Raw genomic sequence first — 20,648 nt, forward strand, 5'->3', positions numbered from 1 at the left:
AACCTCTGGAATTCTCTGCCTGTTGAAGTGGTGGAGGCTACCTCGCTAAATATTTTTAAGAAGCGGGTTGATGGGTTTTTGATAAGAGAGGGGATTAAGGGTTATGGGGAGAGGGCGGGAATGTGGAACTGAGCCACGACAGATCAGCCATGATCTTATTGAATGGCAGGGCAGGCTCGAAGGGCTAGATGGCCTACTCCTGCTCCTATTTCTTATGTTCTTATGTTCTTTACAAGGACATCTGAAAGTGAGATATTAAGGTGCTGGACTTAGACTCTTGAAAATTGGTAGACAGTTGCTGATTTCCGTGTCTATTGGAGGCTGACTGCTTGGAAAGGCATTGGAAGAGATCAACAGAAACAATAAAAGTAGGCCGAGAAAGGTGCCCAGACGCCAGTGAATCATCCACCTTCTCAGCCTACTGTCTGCAGAAAGCAACAGAAACTGCCATGTCAGCTTGGGCCCCCTGAGCACACCAAGTGATGCGTAGCGCAGAGTTGACCACTGTCTTAGGATACAGAAGGCTGCCATCATGGATTAAGGGTCACCTATTTCAAAAGGAAATTGCTAGGGGACAGGGTGATAGGCAAAGAGGAGGAGGAATGGGACCAGTTAAATAGCTTTTTCAAACAACCAGTGCATGGTGGATAGACCTAGCCTTCTGTGTTATGTTATTTTATGATTGATCCTGTTGACTGAGGTGGAGAGCAAAGATTTTGAATGGACAGCTCAATAGGATGAGAAGAGATGTCCAACCACAAGAAACAATTTGAGGAAGAGTTCATCATGGTGCTATATAAATGCAAGGTGGCACAATGGTTAGCACTGCTACCTCACGCCACCAGGGACCCGTGTTTGATTCCAGCCTTGGGTCACTGTCTGTGTGGAGTTTTCACGTTCTCCCCCATGTCTGCATGGGTTTCCTCCGGGTGCTCCAGTTTCCTCCCACAGTCCAAAGGTGTGATTGCTAGGTTGATTGGCCATGCTAAAATTGCCCATTAGTGTCCAAAGTTGTGCAGTTTAGATGGATTGGCCATGCTAAATTATCCCTTAGTATCCCAAGATGTATAAATTAGGGGATTTAGCGGGGTGAATATGTGGGGTTACAGGGTAAGGGCCTGGGTAAGATGCCCCATCGAAGGGTTGGTACAGAGGCGATGGGCTGAATGACTGTCTCCTTCACCGTAGGGATTCTATAATCGAAGCTGTTGTGAAATGTCCTAATCTTAAAATACAGAGCATTATGTTATTTTTCTTCTTTTGCAGGTTATAATTGTATCCAGCTAATGGCTATAATGGAGCATGCTTATTATGCCAGTTTTGGTTATCAAGTTACCAGCTTCTTTGCTGCTTCAAGGTATGACCATTTTGCTTTTCCTTTCTAAGAGCCATTTTCTCCCTGAAAGTTTGAGAAATTAGAAAAAACAAAGTAGTGGGCAAAGTTTGATTCTGGTGATTTCCTGAAAGGTTTTCATCAGGGAATCATTCAGAATTAGTGATATCTTACTGCTGCTGTACAGGGCCTTGGTGAGGCCACACCTTTTTCTTAAATTCATTTATGGGATGTGGACATCGTTGACTGGGCCAGCAGCATTTATTACCCATCCCCAACTGCTCTCCATTTCAGAGGGCATTTGTGAGTCACCCATTATTGCTGTGGCTCTGGAGTCATGTGGGCCAGACCAGGCAAGGATGGCAGATTTCCTTCCAAAGAGGACATTAGTGAACCAGATGGGTTTTTACAACAATTGACAGTGGTTTCATCGTCTTCAGTAGACCCTTATTTCCACATTTTTATTGAATTAAAATATCATCATGCGCCATGGTGCGATTTAAACCCAGGTCCCCAGATCTTGACCAGGGTCTCTGGATTACTAATCTAGGGACAATATCATTATGTCACCACCTCCCCTTATGCTGACCTGGAGTGTTATTTGCAGTTTGGTCTCCCACTGCATTCCCTCTACGATAAGTATGTCCTTTCTTAGGTAGGAAGTTCATTAGATTGATACAGGAGGGTTGGCGACATTCTCCTATTAGGAGATATTGGTTCGACTGGGCCTGTATTCACTAGAACTTAAAAGGATGAGAAGAGATCTGATTGGAACATATAAAATTCTAATAGGCCTGGACAGTCGAGATTGAGGGAGGATGTTTTTCCTGGCTGGTGAATCTGGAACCAGGGGACGCAGTCTCAGGATACAGGGTAGACTATTTAGGACTCAGACAAGGAAAACTTTCTTCACCCAAATGGTAGTGAATTGTTTACTATAGAAGACGGTGGAGGCCAAATCACTGAATGTATTCAAGGCAGAGATAGGTATAAGTTTTTAGATTTTAAAGGCATCGAATGGGATGGGGAGAAAGTGGGAATATGGCATTGAGATAGAAGATTAGTCATGACCATATTGAGTGGCGCAATGGGCTCGAAGGGCCGGATAGCCTATTCTTGCTGCTAGTTTTGATGTGTCGAACACAGACTGTAGGTATTTTGCCCACTGTGCCTATGTCAGTTCTTTGAGAGAGCTGTCTAAATAATCATACTCGCCTGTTCTTTCCCCATAGTTCTTCAATTTTTTTCCTTTCAAGTATTTATCCAATTCAGTTTTGGAAGTTATGACAAGTAAGAAGTGTGAACATGCTCCCCTCTATTCAACCTCCTTGACTGGTCACAACAAAGCTTTGTTTCTTTTTCATGTGGATATATCTTTGCTGAATCCAAATGTATTTGTCAATTTAAGCTGTGATCAATCCGGAGCCAATCAAACAAGGTTTTCTTAAGTCAAAGAAAGAGCAAGTTTATTAACCACTAAACATGAGGGGAAAAAATAAAAACACAATGTCACCCACACGCACATGTACAGATGTCATCAGAAATAAGAGAAGTTGAATTCAATAAAAAAAGTTATACATTTAAGTATCCTTTGACTATTTTGGAAGTGTAGATTTTTAAACGTTGTGGCCACTTTGGATTTATTGTTATTTTGGATGCGGGCAGATGATGAAGGTGCTGCAGTTATTACAAGATCTCGGTTCACTGGTAGTTGGCTTCTAAATCCAGTTATACACTTGTTCCAGAAGAAAGAGCGAGAGAGAGATCAGCATACAGTCCTGAAAACGTTCTTGCAATGTCTCTGCAGTGACTGCAACCTGGCCTGTTATATTTCAACCATTGTGTATTTCTAAGGGGTTTGTCTGTGGCAGCCATTGTTTCAATATCCAACACTTTGCATTTCAATGTCTTTTCCTTAGTGATGGGTTTCGATAGATGCCTGAATTTTAGGAAGTACCTCTCTGTTCATAATCCCCTCAAGGTGGCTCATTTGGCTTTCAGCTTCACCTTGGAAGGTGGTCTTGCATTTTTAAGTAGATTGTTTGGTCTCATTTCAAAAAGCAAAATTTCTAGTCAATTGCAAGTTGACGATCATTTTTTTTCAAACATTAAGGGTCATAGCCTCATGATGTTGAATCTGCTTCCATCACTAATTCTGGAAGTACAATCCAGGTCACACCAACTTGCAGCTTTAAACCAAAAAAAATCCCTTTATCTTGGCTTTTTTTGTCAATTGCCTTACATTTGTGTCCTCTGGTTCCCGATCCCATCACCGCTCCAGTTTATTCCGATTTTTTTTAATCAAGATCCTTCATGATTTTTGAATACACTTCCCCAAATCTTCTCTGTGCCAGAAAAAACAACTCCAGCTTCTCTGATCTCTCCAGTTAACTGGAGTCTTTCATCCCTGGTATCATTATAGTAAATCTCCTGTGCACTCCCTCCAAGGCCTTGATATCTTTCCTGAGGTAAGATTAGTTGCAAAACTGCAGATAGATTCTAACCAACATTTTAACAACATTTAAAACTTTTTTACTTTTGTACATTTTTCCTCTATTGATAATACCAAGGATTTCATACCCCCGTTTATCAGCCATCTCAACTTGTCTTGCCTCTTCAGAGATCTAATTTTATATGTCCATTGCCCTCCTGATGTTTGCTACTCTGCCATTTCTGTGTTTCCTCTTATAAAATTTGAAATTCTGTTTTCTGCAGATCACTACTTCCCCAACCCAAGTTTGTAAAAGAACATAGAAAGAGAGAAGATCAGAGCAGAAGGCCATTTGGCCCTTCGAGCTTGCTCTGCCATTCTTCATGATCATTCTGATCATCCAACTCGATAGCCTAATCCTGCTTTCAACCCATAACCTTTGATCCCATTCACCCCACCTGCCATATCCATTCATCATTACTCTCTGCTTCTCTCCCTTAGCCAATTTTGGATCCACAAAGCCGCAATCCCAATGATCCCGTAGTCTTCAGTTTTGTAAGGATATCCATTAAATGGCCCTTGATCAAATTCCTTCTGTAATTTCAAAAATGCAATATCAATCACACTACCCTCATTCACTCTCTCTAATATTTCACTGTTCTTTATTACAGGTGGGATTGAGACACTAACGCAGGATGTTAGGTTGGCACAGTGGCTAGCACTGCTGCCTCACAGCACCAGGGACCCTGCTTCAATTCTGGCTTGGGTCACTGTCTGTGTGGAGTTTGCAAATTCTCCCTGTGTCTGCGTGAGTTTCCTCCCACAGTGCAAAGATGTGCAGATTAGGTTGATAAGCCATGCTAAATTGCCCCTTAATGTTGGAGGATTAGCAGGGTAAATAGGGCCTGGATTTGGGATTGTTGTCAGTGCAGTCTCGATGGGCTGAATGGTCTCCTTCTGCCTTGTAGTGATTCTGTGATTCTTTGCGAGTGTGTGGTCATTTAAAGAACCTACTGCACTATTTTGAAAAAGAGCTGGTAATTCCCACAGTATCCTGGGTAACATTCCCACTTCAACTAACGACCATCAAAAGGAAAGTTACAATTCGGGTATGTTGGTGTTGGAGGGAGGCAGAGTGAGCACTATTGCATATCCAGGCAATTCATTGTGAGTGAAGGGTTGGAGATGATTTTGAGTGGTGTATCAGATACTCCATAAATGCCAATACTCTTCGCCATCCCCTGTTTCTGCATGTGAGGATATCAGGGAAGTGAAGTGATTGAGTGTGAATTTTTCACTCTCTGTCCATGTGAGCTGTGAGAAAAAGCTAGCAGCCCATTTATAGTTTGTGTACTTCCCCAGCTGGCTGCTGGAGAGAGCAAAGTTTTGCCCTCTGGTGTTTCTAGGTCTGCTACATCTGGAAGATGTTAGATTTATTAAAAGTATTGTTACTTGGCACTTTTTTCCAATTATCAGCTGATATCGGTCTTTCAAATACACTGACTGCAAAAGCTATTCTTTAAGTAGTCTATCACCAAGTGCAGGTAAATAATGAAATGTTTCCTTTTTGAATGGGCTATTGCTTGTCTAAGATGCTGAATAATTTATTGAAATGCAATAATTGTTAATATTTGGCAAATATAGCAGTTGCCATCTTGTGCGCAAGCAGCAATGAGATGTACGAGTTGTTAAACAGGAACATGGGTAGGTTATTCAACTCTTGTCTGCTGTATAGGAACAGGAGGAAGTCAGTCAGCTCCTCAAGCCTGATCTCCCAGTAAATTAGATCTTTGACCTGTGTCTTAATTCCATCACTATGGTTTCATAATCCTGTTGATTGCGGGAAGTATTTTGATGAGGACACCTGGAGAACCCCTTGCTCCCCTTCAAATGCTGTCGAATCTTTAACCGCTATAGAATCCATTCAGATCCTGGAGAGAGGCTTGAACCTACAGTCTTCTGCCTCTGTCTTAAGTCTTGCCATCTAAAGCCAGACTGAAGGAGAAAACTGGGAGCTAAATTGAACAACTGATTTGAAGAGCCAGTGCAGATATAATAGGCTGAATGGCCCCTTTCGTGCTGTAGGTGTGGTGTTGGTTACAGTTCATTTGGTCTAAATAAGTCTTTGTTGCCATTTATAGGTTAAATTGTAAGTCTTTATTGACTCTTAGAACTATTTACAAATACACAGTAAAATTTATTGAAGTTATTTATTTATTAGTCACACATAGTCTTACATTAACGTAGCAGTGAAGTTACGGTGAAAATACCTTAATTGCCACACCCCGGTGCCTGTTTGGGTACACTGGAGGAAAATTTATCATGGCCAATGCACCTAACCAGCACATCTTTGGACTGTGGGAGGAAACTGGAGCACCCGGAGGAAACCCATGCAGATGCAGGGAGAATGTGCAAACTCCACACAAACAGTGACCCAAGCCAGGAATCAAACCCGGGTCCCTGTGAGGCAGCAGTGCTAACTACTGTGCCACCATGCTGCCCTGGGTACAAGCTCAGAGCTGTCTCCATGCTGGCTGGTACGCATGTCTCTGTCCAACACCACACTAGCCCTGGGTGTGGGTCATGTGCTGTCCTATATCACTGTGTCGGTGGTGCTGTGCTTAATTCCCCTTCTGTGTGCCAGCCCTTTATACCTCAGTAAAATTTCTGTGATTTGAGGGAGGGGAGCATGGGGGAGTTGAGCCTGAAAGTTGAATGGAGATTGGGTGACTGATGCCTAGCTGGTGATCACAGTGAACTGGTTGGGATTCAGAAGTTCAACGTGTTAGCATTCGGAATGCTTTTATTCTAGAATGTGGGAGTGTGTGTGGCGGGTATTTGTTGATCTGATGCAGTGGAAAATGTCATTGCTTTGCTGGCGAGGATAATGTGAGCAATTGACTTTCTATAGGCTTTTAGCACTGCTTGCGTTTTTTAATTCTTTATTGATTTCGGTCCACAAAATAAAAAGGTGACAGGCTGGTTGTGAACACATTTATGCAAAAGACCCAAAAAGGAATAAAGATCAGCCACTCTCAAAAAGCAAATAGAAAGGGAAAATAATGGTGATGCTGTCTGTGTTTTGTCTGTGTGCAGCCGCTTTGGGACTCCTGATGAGCTGAAGGAACTGGTCGACACAGCCCACTCGATGGGACTGACTGTGCTACTTGATGTCGTGCACAGCCATGCGTCGAAGAACACAGAGGATGGCCTCAACATGTTTGATGGGACTGATTCTTGCTTCTTCCACTCTGGAACTCGTGGCACTCACGCGCAGTGGGACAGCCGACTTTTTAACTATTCAAAGTAAGTGATTTTGAAAATGTCCTTTGCAGCCCATTAGTGTTTGCTTTTTTTTTCTCGCTTCACTTTATATAATAAATACCCCAAGCTGACTAAGCTCTGTTAAGATTTTCTTGGAGACAGCATCCTGCTGTTGAAACTGAACAGATTCTTTGTAACTCTCTCTAATTAATCCTCTAAGGGCTCTTTCAGATGGATGTTTTTGAAAGTTTTGCTCAGAGACAGTGAAATCAGAATGACTTTGTTTGAATTATAATTTTTCTGATTCCTTTCTCTCCCTCGACCTTGATGATCCTCTGTTTTACATTGATCCAGCTCAACTCTCAGTGAATTACAAGTTGGGGCCTCCTGCTGGATTGCGGAGTAAGGTCGCCTGGCACAATCTGTGAGAGAGATTGACAACCCAGGATTGTCTTCCCAGCACCCCAGCAGTTTTGAAGGCTCCTGTCTCAAATGTTCTGTTGGATTCTCGAGGGTGTTGTCTCCTGCTCACTGTTTCTGCTCCAGGCATCCTCTGCCCTCACTCCCACAATTGTCCTCCATCCACATCCCACCACTTACTGACTCTTTTCCCTCGCTGCCACCTGTCCTTAGGAGATTGAGAGATTTTTGGGCTATAATGGAATGCAAGATGGCTGTGGGAGTTTGGCAGGAATGTCAAGTTCAAGTAGATTCACTGTTATGTTGGTGGAGCAATCTGGAGGACGCCATATGGCCCAATCCTACTCCTGTTTCTTTATAAAACGAGAACATTGCAAAAGAGGAATGAGCAAAGAGGATTGCCTTATTGTTCCATTTTCCTGCTATCTCTTCTCTAAAGTAACCAAGAAGGAGACATCGGCTGACTCGATGGGCCGAATGGCCGCCTCCTTCACTAGAGGGATTCTCTGGTTTATAGAGGTGGAACTCGAATTTTGGCTGCTGATGCAAACTCCACAAAGTCACTCAAGGCTGGAATTGAACCTGAGTCCCTGGTATGAGGCAGCAGTATTAACCAAAGCAGGGCTAGCCGGATGCCATTGTCCAAATAATATAAAGAGCAGCAATTATATTGTCTAGCAGGAATATTGGAATAGGCCATTCAGCTCATCAAATCTATTCCCCCGTTCAAAGAGTTCATGGTTGATTTGTGGCCTAACTCCATGCCTTTGACCCATATCCCTTAATACCATTGCTTCACAAAAACATATCTATCTCGAATTTAAAGGTAGCAACTGATCTAGCATCAACTTCCATTGTGGAAGAGAGTTCCAAACCTCTACCATGCTTTGGGTTGAAATGCTTCCTAATTTTTAGATTATGCCCCAGTTCTAGAATTTCCAACCAGGGGAAATAGTTATTTTTATCTACCTTGCCTTTTCCTGTTTATATCTTGAAGACTTTAATCAGATCAATTCTTAATCTTCTAAATGCTAGACTCTTGAGAAACAGGTCCAATATGTATACTCTTCCCTCATGGTTAAACCCCTGAATTCCAGGTATCATTCCTGTAAACTTCCACTGTACTCCCTCTAACACCAATATATCCTTCCTAAGCTGTGGTGCCCAGATCTGCTCACAGTGACTCCCACGTGGGTCTAACCAGGGTTTTGTAAAGCTGCAGCACAGCTTCTGCATCTTTATATTCCAGCCTTCTAGATATGAAGGCCATCCTTTCCGTTAGCCATCTTGATTATTTTCTGCACCTGTTTGTGGCATTTTAAAGATCTCAGCACCTGAACCCCCAAGTCTCTTTGGACATCCACTGTATTTAACTTCACAATATCTACAAAATACTCTGGTTTATTCATTTTTGGTCCAAAATGAATAAGCTCAGACTGGAAGTCTATCCGCCACATTTTGTCCATTCACCTGGTCTATCAATATCGCTCTGTAATTTTGTGCTATCATCTACACTGTCCACAATACTGCCTAACTTTGCGTTTTCAGCAAGTTACGATATATGACTTTCTGCGCCTGTATCTGAGTTATTAATATTGTGACAGTTGAGACCCCAACACTGATCCTTGTGGGGCATCACTAGTCACATGCTGCCAGTTTGACTACCTACACATTATCCCTACTTTCTGTCACCTGCCACTCAACCAATTCCCCAGCCATCTCAGCTCAGTTCCATTGTTTTCTACCTTAGTTAACAGTCTCGTATGTGAGACTTTATCAAAGGCTTTCTGGAAGTCCATTAAACAACATCCATAGACATTCCTTAGCTTTATCAGGCATTATCTACAAGTCATGAATCCACGTTGGCTCTGCCTGATTAACTGAAAATCTTCGAGATGTTCAGTTTCCTGTCCTCGATTATAGACTCTCTAAATTTTCCCAGCACCGATGTTGGTCTGTAATTCCCTGGATATTTTTTTCGCCTTTCTTAAAAGCAGAGTGACGTGAGCAATGTTCCAATCTAGGGGACAACTCCTAAATCCTGGGAATTGTGAAAGATTATAGTTAGGGCGAGGACGATGTGCTTCCCTACTTCCTTTCACACCCTCGGATGGAAACCTGGTCCTGGGTATTTGTCACTCTTCAGTTTTCCATTAATTTCCTCGGTGTCAAAACTTTACTTCTGTGATTTGTACTTAATTCCTGTCCCTGATCCACTATTGGGATGCCTGGTAAGCTATCTCCCCTTTCCTGCTGTATATACTGAGGCAAAGTAATTATTTAACATGTTTGCCATTTTCCCAAAGTTGTTTACAATATTTCAGTCTTTTAGTGGGTATACGTTGTTCTTGACCACCTGCTTTTCCTTTAACTATAGCATTTCTTCTTATTAACTTACAAGTCTCCTTTCACATCCCTTTTCATAGCTGTTATAAGCTAGCTTGTGGCCTTTTGCTGGTCTTACTGTCTTTCCCATTTGGTAGGATCTGTGCTGTATTTTACATTTTTGTAATCCCTTTCTTTTAGTTTAATGTTGTCCCTTATCTCTCATTCTCCAGGACAGTTTTTCTGTGTGGTGGAGCTTTTCCTTCTCAGGAGTATAAACTGGTTCTGTATTGCGTTCATTGTTTCCGTAAATATCCCCCACTACCCTTCAATTGCTTTACCTATTAGCAACTTTTCCCAGGTTACTACGGACAGTCTCTGTCTCATCTTATCGAAGTCAGCCTTAACTAAATCCAAAATTCTGTTCGCTGATCCATGCTTTTTGCTTTCAAATGCCACACTGAACTCGATCATGTTGTGATCACTATCTGATAAATGTTCCTGCACAATTAGGTTACTAACATAATTCTGCTCATTGCTGTGACCAGAATGTCTGTGGATAATGATAATGGTTGAAGAATGTGGTTTGGAAAGGAATTGGGTCTATGGGAAGCTGATTCAGTGATTCACTTTGCTAAGGAAGTTTAAGTTGCAATGTTTCGTGAGGTAACATGCTCTGAAAGAAGTTAAGATAGTTTGTCAGAATCATCAGCAGAAGAGTTGATGGATTGTAGGAAGATCTAACATTGGAGGAGCTCTTGAAATCATAGTTCAGACCAGTGAGCCTTTGCAACAAAACAGGTGGTTGGAGAAATTTGAGAGTAAGTTCAAGAATGTTGGTCATTCATCAGGAAGCAGTAACTTGTTTAAAAAAGATGTAGAGATACCGGCATTGGACTAGGGTGGGCACAGTAAGTCTCACAGCACCACGTTAAAGTCCATCAGATTATCTCACCTGATGAAGGGGCAGTGCTCCGAAAGCTCGTGCTATCAACGAAACCTGTTGGACTTTAACCTGGTGTTGTGAGACTCTTTCCTGTGTTTAGAAAAGGGTTGTGCTGAATCATGTTACAGGTTGTCAGCTGAACTTAGTATTTGCTGAGTCAGTGTTGGATTCAGCTGCTGCAGGACCTGCTCCTGATCACCTTCGTGAAGTATGTGTGTGCATCTGAATTTGCACAAATTCCTCTTTACCCATCAACCTTATGTTCACAAACCTACTTTGGCTCCTCGTGCAGCAACATCTCCCATTCAAAATGTTCAGCCTTGTGTTCACTCACTCTATGATCTTGCTCCTCCCAATCCCTGATGCTGGCGTTGGACAGGAGTGGGCGCAGTAAGAAGTCTCACAACACCAAGTTAAAGTCCAACGGCTTTATTTGGAATCATGAGTCCTCAGAGCACTGCTCCTCCACTCACCTGATGACGAAGCAGTGCTCCGAAAGCTCGTGATCCCATATAAACCTGTTGGACTCTAACCTGGTGTTGTGAGACTTCTTGCTCCTCCCAATCCCTGTAATCTCCATCAGACATACAACCCCTTTGTGATCTCTGCTTTCCTCCAATTCTTTCCTTTTTCCCCATCCCTCATTTCCTATGTCCCTCTGTGGATGATCATGTCCTCAGCTGCCTCAGTCTGTAAGTTCTGGAATTTTCTACCTAAACTTTCAGCCTCTCTACCTTCCCTCCTGTAAAATCTATTCCATAACTGAGTTTGTGATGGTCTGGCCTCCTATCCCCTTATGTAGACTGACATATTTTTATTTGATGATCCTGAGGGGTTCATTGAGACCTTTTTAATTACAATATAACTGTGAGTTGTTGCTGGAATTATGTACTACTTGTAATTTCTCAGCTCTGGCCCCCTCCACGGTAATGTGTGTTATAAAACAGAGTTTGATTCCAAGCCACATCTGGCAGATATTAGGGCAGAATGCTAAAACCTTGGTCAAAGAGGACATTTTAAGGAGTACCTTAAAGGAGGGAAGTGAGGTACGGAGGCTGACAGGTATAAGTAAGGGATTCTAGAGCTCACGTGCCCAGGCAGCTAAAGATGGCCAGTAGTAGACACAAAGGAAATCGGGGATGGACAAAAGGCCAAAATTGGAGGAAGGCAGAGATTAAAATCCAGGATAGTCAAAAGTACAGGACTGGGGGAGAGCAAATATCTGAGTGCGGGGGCTGGAGGAGATTATAGAGCTAGAAAGGGTCGAGGTCCTGGCAGTACCTGAAAACAAGGATAAGAATTTTCGATCCAGTAGTTGTTTAACCAGTACCCACTATGAGTCAGTGAGCAGAGAGATGATGGTGAATGGGACTTGGTGTAAGTTTGGGCACAGGCAGCAGAGCTTTGAATAACCTCAAGTTTATGCGGATAGCATGTGGGAGGCAAGACAGGAATGTGTTATCAAGCACAAACTAACATAGCAGATAAGCTGAGGCATGAGCAAAATGAGGGAGAGGGAAATAATTGGTCTTCATGATGGCACAGAACATGGTCAGAAGCTCACCTCACGGTGAAATGTGACACCAAGGTTGTACACAGGAGTGTTAGTCTCATGTTGGCCATGAAACCAAGCCTAAACATAAAGCATCAGATTAGGGGGATGGGAAGGAAATCTAAACAAAGAAACATTTCCTCATAATAGGCCGGTCAGATAGGGTTGTGTTCATGGTGTAAAGGTTATTGATTTTTCTGTTCTTTTTAATGAATCTGCTAATGTTTTGAGACTTTGAAATCTGGTGGAGCCAGGAAAACATTTCTCCTGCTGCGAAATCCTGCATTTTTTTTTTTTGCTTACTGGTGCCAAATGTTGAGAAGGTATTGGAGTTGGAAGCTAATTGGCCTCCTTCCTCCTCAAAAGTGACAGGTACTGCTAAATTATGAAAAAGGAACCCTTTTAAAAGTCACCAGAGATTGGAAAAGTGCAGTCTTTGTGGCTATCTTGAGTTAATGAAACCCCTATCTAGCTAGAAATACATGGCTACTTACCTTCTGAATTGACACTGCAGATTGATATAGCTACAGAGTGCCTCAGTGCGTGCTGAAAATGTAGGGTCTCCTGGTCAGCTTCAAGCTGGAAGCAGCGTCCACGGTGATATCACAGAGACTCCCCCGATAGCCTCCTTTGATTGGAAATCTGAGATTCAAATCTCTAGCCACCCAGAATTATCAGCTGAAGGGATGACAAAACCGGCCTCAGCCTCACTGAGGAAGGGAACGGTTTACTTGAGTCCTCATATCTAAATCATTGCCCACCTCTTGTTTAAAACTGTCTGCCTTGACCACAGTTAGTTTGGTGGATGGAGCAGTCCTGCTGTCAAGTTCAAACTCCACTCCAGAGATTTGAGCACAATCTAGGCTGATATCCCCAGCGCCGCGCCTTCGGAGTGCCACACTGTCGGAGAGCCATGCTGTCGGAGAAGACATTAGACTGAGGCTCCTTCTCCTCTTGGGTCAATGTAAAAGATCCCATGATGTGAACAAAAAGGGTGTTCTGGTCAGTATTTGATCTCTGAACCAGCATAACTCAACTGATTTTTGCATTGTTGCGCATGTGAGCTCGCTGTGTTCAAACTGGTTTCTATGTTTCATAATCATAGACTCTCTAAATTTTCCCACCACCGATGTTAGGCTAACTGGTCTGTAATTCCCTGGATTTTTTTTCACCCTTCTTAAAAGCAGAGTGACGTGAGCAATGTTCCAACCTAGGGAGCAACTCCTAAATCTTGGGAATTGTGAAAGATTACAGTTAGGGCATGGATGATGAGCTCCCCTACTTCCTTTCTCACCCTCAGACAGTCACCCGGTGACTAAGTTTAACATAATACTCCAGTGGCTGTGAAGCCGATGTCCTGAAGTTCTCTAACGCACCATGCAAATGTAAATTTTATTCTTTTGCTTTTTGCATTGCATTCTTGAATCTTTCAGCAGGAGTGGGGTGGCACAATGGTTAGCACTCAGTGCCTCACAGCGCTGATTCCTGGCTTGGACCTGTGTGGAGTCTGCACATTCTCCCCAAGATTGTGTGGGTTTCCTTTGTGTGCTCTGGTTTCCTCCCACAGTCCAAAGATGTGCGGGTTAGGTGGATTGGCCATGCTAAAATTGCCCTTTAGCATCAGGGGGACCAGTTAGGGTAAATGCATTGCATTATGGGGATAGGGCATGGGTGGGATTGTAGTTGGTGTCGACTTGATGGGCCAAATGGCCTCCTTCTGCACTGTAGGGATTCTATGAACTGGAATGGCCTGATTTTGCAACTTCCATATGCCAGGGATCAGGAATCCGGTTGGGGAAATGAGCAGTCAGTATATCTCCTGCACCTTGTGTTACTGAGCTGGCTAGTGCCATCTAGTTGAGTTGTGAGGATCTGTTAGCAGTACACAGTTGCCCAGGAAATGGTTTATCCCTGCCTTTTGACTCAATGAATTGAAACAAATGAATATAACAAAGCACATGTTTCCTCATTCTTTTCATTGCTACAGCTACTTAGAAAATCTTATAAAAATTCAATGGGTTTTCAATGGAGTTACCGAAGATTACGAGATTGTTATTGATTTGAATTTTTCTTTAAGCAGCAATCCTGTGCTCTCTTTGTGGCTTTGTGACAAGCCCAGTATATTCATGCAGATGTAAAGGCTGATTGAGAACACTGGCACTATTTATTTGAGGGCTCCCTTTCCATCTGCAGCATGTGTGCAAGTGCAGAGGATTACAGTACGAGGAGTACAGGATTATCCCTGACATTTTTACAATAGGAAAATAGCCTATTATGTTCGAGTCAAAAAAAAATTCTCCCCCATTATTCAGGCTCTTTAATTATATAAATTTACCAGAATGTAGAGGACAGAAGATGATTAAATGACAAGAGGTGACAATGCAACAAGACAAAAGGAGGCAATAATGAAAGAAATTAGAGAAAAGATGTGCACAAAGCCAGAGGATTTGCCAATGGTTGAAGTGGAGGAGGAGGAGGGAAGCACGGGAAATTGGGAGAAGCAAAGCAGACTGAGTTTAGTGAAAAAAAGGTGGGAGGAGCTCAAAAATACAACTGATGCCTGTGTACTGAGAGGGAACCGACCCTTAAATATTGGGCTTTTATCTATTAAACAGGTTTATGAAGGCAGCAAGATGTTTGACAAGTTACTTCATTTAGGTGAATGCTGATGAATGATGGTTGGGGCATTGGAAAGCCTGCCCAAAAGAATGCTGTCACTGTCATGGATCACAGACGAGTCCAATACCAACTTGGCATAGAGATTTGTTCAAAGCTCAGAGCCCATTTTTCCCTATTGAAGTCATGGCCACGTTTGTCCATCTGCTCACAGACCCATCCATGATGCAGTGTTTGGGGGTAATTTTGTAGTTTCCACTGTAGCACAACGCAGCCATCTAACATTGTGAATACTACTGTGAAAATTCAGGCAGCAGTAAGCCAATGTCAGACTGCTGCCATCATAAATGTGATTTAAGATGTTTTTGTTTTTATTTCTGGGACATGCTGGTTGGCCAGCACTTATTGTCCTAGTTACCCTTGGAGGACAGTTGAGAGTTAACCACATTGTTGTAGCTGTGGATTCACATATAGGCTAGGCCAGACCAGGTAAGGATGTCAGATTTCCTTCCCTAAAGGGCATTAGTGAACCAAACGGATTTTTCCAACAATCGACAATGGTTTCATGGTTATCAGTAGATTCTTAATTCCAGATATTTGTTATTTAATTCAAATTTCACCATCTGCCGTGGCTGGATTTGAACTGAGTCCCCAGAACATAAGTTGAGTTTCTGGATTAATAGTCTAGTGATAATGCCACTAAGCCATCACTTAGGGGAAGGGAAGCTGATGTCGGTGTCGTCCTTGCCCTGGTTGGAACCCACTCATGCTCATTATCTCTCCACATGCAGATCATGGTTTTAATCAATGTATTAGTGCCAAGGGGCTAATGGAGTGCAAATATCTGTGCTGCGACAGTTTGCTAGGATTGTGGAGAATGTGTGACAGTGGCTTTCTTGTGCATAATCCTGCTGCCCTCTCCAAAGATGATGGTATTTATTCTCTCACCTTTACCAGTTTACCAGTATGTTCACTTTGCAGGTCAGCCGATCAGTCAACCAGACTGTTGCTTCTCATTCAGCCTAAAGTCTGTCCTTCTAAGTCCAGAGCTGCTGGATACTGTCCTCAAAGGTCATCTTTGTCTCTTCACTGTTCACGGTTGAGGTTCAGATAGGGGGAATTGATTCCCGAACACCCTAGGTGGATATATCTTGCTAAGACATTCTTCTCTCCTTCACCTCACTCTTCCAGTAGTTTTGATGTGTAGATGCCAATATTGGACTGGGGTGGGAACAGGAAGAAGTCTCATAACACCAGGTTAATGTCCAACAAGTTTATTTGGTAGCACAAGCTTCCTGAGCACTGCCCCTTTATCAGGTTCACCAGGCTGAAGAAAGTTCACCAGGTTGATACCAGAAATGAGGGGGTTAGCTTATGAAGAGAGATTGAATAGACTGGGTCTGTACTCATTAGAGTTTAGAAGGCTGAGGAGGGATCTTATGGAGACTTACAAGTTAATGGAAAGGTTAGATAGGGTAGAGGTAGAGAGATTCTTCCCGCTTAGAAATGATAGCAGAACTAGAGGGCACAGCCTCAAAATAAGGCGGGGGGGCAGTTTACAACGGAGTTGAAGAGGAACTTCTTCAATCAAAGGGTGGTGAATCTCTGGAATTCTCTGCCCGTTGAAGTGGTGGAGGCTGCCTCGCTAAATATATTTAAGTCACGGGTAGATAGGTTTCTGATAGACAGGGGAGATGAGGAGGTTGGACTATGAAGAGAGGCTGAATAGACTGTGTTTGTACTCGTTTAGAAGGATGAGGGGGGATCTTATAGAGACGTATAAGATAATGAAGAGGATGGATAGGGTCGAGGTAGAGAGATTCTTCCCGCTCAGAAAGGACAGCAGGACTGGAGGACACAGCCTCAAGATAAGGGGGGAGCAGTTTAGAACGGAGTTGAGGAGGAACTTCTTCACTCAAAGGGTGGTGAATCTCTGGAATTCTCTGCCCGTTGAAGTGGTGGAGGCTACCTCGCTAAATATATTTAAGTCACAGGTAGATAGGTTTTTGGTAGGCAAGGGAATTAAGGGTTATGGGGAGAAAGTGGGAAAGTGGAACTGAGCCACTTCAGATCAGCCATGATCTTACTGAATGGCAGGGCAGGCTCGAAGGGCTAGATGGCCTACTCCTGCTCCTATTTCTTATGTAGGTGAGTCACCTGATGAAGGAGCAGTGCTCCGAAAGCTTGTGCTACCAGATAAGCATGTTGGACTTTAACCTGGTGTTGTGAGACTTCTATCTGTTCCAGCGGTTGGTCCTGCTCAGGGTAATCCCTGCTCATTCTTCACATCGTGCTGCATTATGAGTGAACTCGTGTGAGAGCAACTTGTTTTTGCAGAAGCCTTGAAGTCAGCGAAAAGTCATTTCTTATCTGGCACATCGCTCCCTGCCAATCTTTGCAACTTGAAACAGCTATGGAAAGCCCCAGTGCTTGTAGAATCATGGAAGCAGTCAGAATAACACGACCAGTCATTCCTTTTGCTGAGCTTATGCTCAACAGTACAAGGTTAAGAGATTATTGGATGGAACGTGGATCTCCGAAATGGCACCACTAGTATCAAATAGTACCATGCAGTGATTGCCATCATGGTCTGTTTGCTCTGCACACTTCCGGTGGATGCACCCACACCACTCCACAACTGTAAACAAACAAACATCTGAATCAGGAGCAGTATGTCACATGGCCCTCATTTTAACCTCAGCTTCACATTCCTATCTAACCTCTAACCTTTCACCCCTTGCTTATTGAGAATCTGTCAATTTCTTCCTTAAAAATATGCGAAGATTCTGCCTCAATTTTCTTTTGATGAAGAGAATTCGAAAGCCCCACAACTTTTTCAGAGGAAAAAAATCCTCATATCTGTCTTAAATGGGTGACCCCTTATTTTTAAACATTGACCTAGTTCTAGATTCTCACACAAGAGAAAACATCTTTTCTACATTATTCCTGTCAAGGCCCCTCAGTATATTGTGTGTTGCGGTCGAGGCATCTCTTCCCTTCTAACTCTAGCAGATACAAGCTGACCCTGTATATCCTTTCCTGGTATTAATCCAGTAAATCTCTGAACTGCTTCCAATTCTTTTACGTCTTTCCTTAAATAATGAAACCAGTGCTGTAGACAGTGCTCCAGCTGTGATATCACCAATACCTGTTTAACAGGAGCATAACTTCCCGCTGTTGTATTCAATTCCCCGTGCAATAAACAGCAGCAGTATGTTGACCTTCATAGCCAGAGGATTAGAGTATAAGAATAGGATCCAAAGAGTGGTGAATGTGTGGAATTCACTACCGTAGAAAGTAGTTGTGGCCAAACCGTTGTGTGATTTCAAGAAGCAATTTGACGTAGCTCTTGGGGCCAAAGGGATCAAAGGCAATAAGAAGGAAGGCAGGATCAGGATATTGAATTCAATGATCAAACACTATCAAAATGAATGGTGGAGCAGGTTCAAAAGGCTGAAAGATCTACTCCTCCTGTTGTCTATGTATCGATGTACCCCATTAGATCTGCTCATAAGAACATAAGAAATAGGAGCAGGAGTAGGCCATCTAGCCCTTTGAGCCTGCCCCGCCATTCAATAAGATCATGGCTGATCTGTCGTGGCTCAGTTCCACATTCCCGCCCTCTCCCCATAACCCTTAATCCCCTCGCTTATCAAAAACCCATCAACCCGCATCTTAAAAATATTTAGCGAGGCAGCCTCCGCCACCTCAACGGGCAGAGAATTCCAGAGATTCACCACCCTTTGAGTGAAGAAGCTCCTCCTCAACTCCGTTCTAAACCGCCACCCCTTTATCTTGAGGCTGTGCCCCCTAGTCCTACTGTCCTTTCTGAGTGGGAAGAGTCTCTCCACCTCTATCCTATCCATCCCATTCATCATCTTATACGTCTCAATGAGATCTCCCCTCATTCTTCTAAACTCTAACGAGTACAAGCCTAGTTTCTTCAGCCTCTCTTCATAGCTCAAGCCCCTCAACTCCGGTATCAGCCTAGTAAACGTCCTCTGCACTCCCTCCAAGGCCAAAATATCCTTGTGTAAGTACGGCGACCAAAACTGCACACAGTACTCCACTTGCTGCACCTTCATATTAACCTTTTGCAGTTCATGCACCAAGACATCCAGGTCCCTCTGCATCTTGGATCTTTGCAGTCTTCCATTATTTGAATAGTGTGCATTTTTTAAAATCTGTTTTGCCAAAATGGACAATTTCACCTTTTTCCACATTGTATTCCACTTGCCAGATCTTTGCCCACCCTTGCAAGCTCCTTATGTCCTCTTCACAACTTACTTTCCTATCTACCTTTGCGCCACTTTGGAGTTATGCAGGCACATGTAAGCACCCTGGCTCAGTAGGTATTAATGTGTCCAATTTCTTACCTGGTATATTTTTATAAACTACTTTTGTAGTCAATTTCCTGATAGATACAACACTCCAGTATTTTATGACCATGCAGTTGCCAACTGAGATGAGAGGTTCCATGTTTTTTCACACCATACTGTTATTTCCAATCATTGTTTGCACTGAGCCATAGCTTTGTTGAAAATAACCTTTGATACATTTTGTTATTGCAATATGAAAGGTGATGCAGTTCTATGATCCCCTGTTCTTACCATGATTAATGCTGAGAGGAAACCCTGTGTTTCAAAAGCTGATGTATATTATCATCACTGAGGCAAAAAATACTTTTGAGAAGAAAATTCAAGTCAGTTGCACCATGGTCTTTGTCAGAAGTAAATAAAATGTGAAATAATACTATACTTCCACACCGAACACCAGCCAACCAATTCCGCAAGCTCTCGAGGTAATGGTGTTCTCATCTTAAAGGTGGGGATATTCGTAAACATCTTCAATCCTTCTCTACACCAATCTGAAGTTCATATCTCCTTCAAGAAGAGGACCTTCATCCCTCAATGACTATCATCTTGTCCTCTGACATACGTCATTTTGAAGTGCTTCGAAAGGATAATCATGGCACAAATTAATTCCCAGCCTCCCAGGTTGCCTGGGTCCACTACAGTTCACCTACGCCCAACAAGTCCATGGCAGACACCATCTCGCTGGCCTGGCACTCAACTCTGGAACACCTAGATAACAAAGGCACCAATGTCAGACTCCTGTTGAAGGCTCAGCCTTCAACACCATTGTTCCTACGAACCTCCTTTCCAAAATCCATGTCCAAGGGCTCGTCCCCCCCACTCTGCAACTGGATCCTGAACTTCCTAACCCACCAACTGTAATCAGTAAGAATGCAAGCTGACCCTGTCTATCCTTTCCTGGTATTAATCCAGTAAATCTTCTCTGAACTGCTTCCAATGCTTTTACAACTTTCCTTAAATAATGAAATCAATGCTGTAGATAGTGCTCCAGATGTGCTGTCACCAATACCTGTATAACAGGCACCTTCTCCACGATCATCACTGGTGTCCCACAAGGCTGTGTCCTCAGCCCCTTACTATACCCATATACCTATGAGTGTGTGGTCAAATTCCCCTTCAACTCGGTTTTCAAGTTTGCTGATGACACCAATTTAGTGGGTCAGACCTCAAACAATGATGAGGCAGAGTACAGAAAAGAGATAGAAAATCTTGTGAATAATCTCTCCTTCAATGTCCATAAAACAAAGGAGGTCGTCATTGATTTCCGGAAGCGTAGTGGAGGATATGCCCCTGTGTACGTCAGTGGGGATGAAATAGAAAGGGTTGAGAGCTTCCAAGTTTTTAGGTGTCCAGATCATCACCAACCTGTCCTGATCCCCCTATGC

The 20,648-nt window shown here is 43.0% G+C and overlaps 1 protein-coding gene across 2 annotated transcripts in view; it reads left to right on the top strand.

Annotated features, from left to right (window-relative positions):
- The window catches only part of gbe1b (glucan (1,4-alpha-), branching enzyme 1b), a 509,684-nt gene that overhangs the window by 280,405 nt on the left and 208,631 nt on the right, over positions 1–20,648 (top strand). For both annotated transcript variants that reach the window (XM_080203341.1, XM_080203342.1), the window contains exons 6-7: positions 1,267–1,357; positions 6,861–7,070. In XM_080203341.1, coding sequence (XP_080059467.1) covers positions 1,267–1,357; positions 6,861–7,070 — 301 coding nt within the window. The remainder of the gene's footprint in view (positions 1–1,266; positions 1,358–6,860; positions 7,071–20,648) is intronic.

Source organism: Carcharhinus amblyrhynchos, chromosome 15 (assembly GCF_965287045.1).
Source record: "Carcharhinus amblyrhynchos chromosome 15, sCarAmb.v2.hapA, whole genome shotgun sequence".
NCBI lineage: Eukaryota > Metazoa > Chordata > Chondrichthyes > Carcharhiniformes > Carcharhinidae > Carcharhinus > Carcharhinus amblyrhynchos.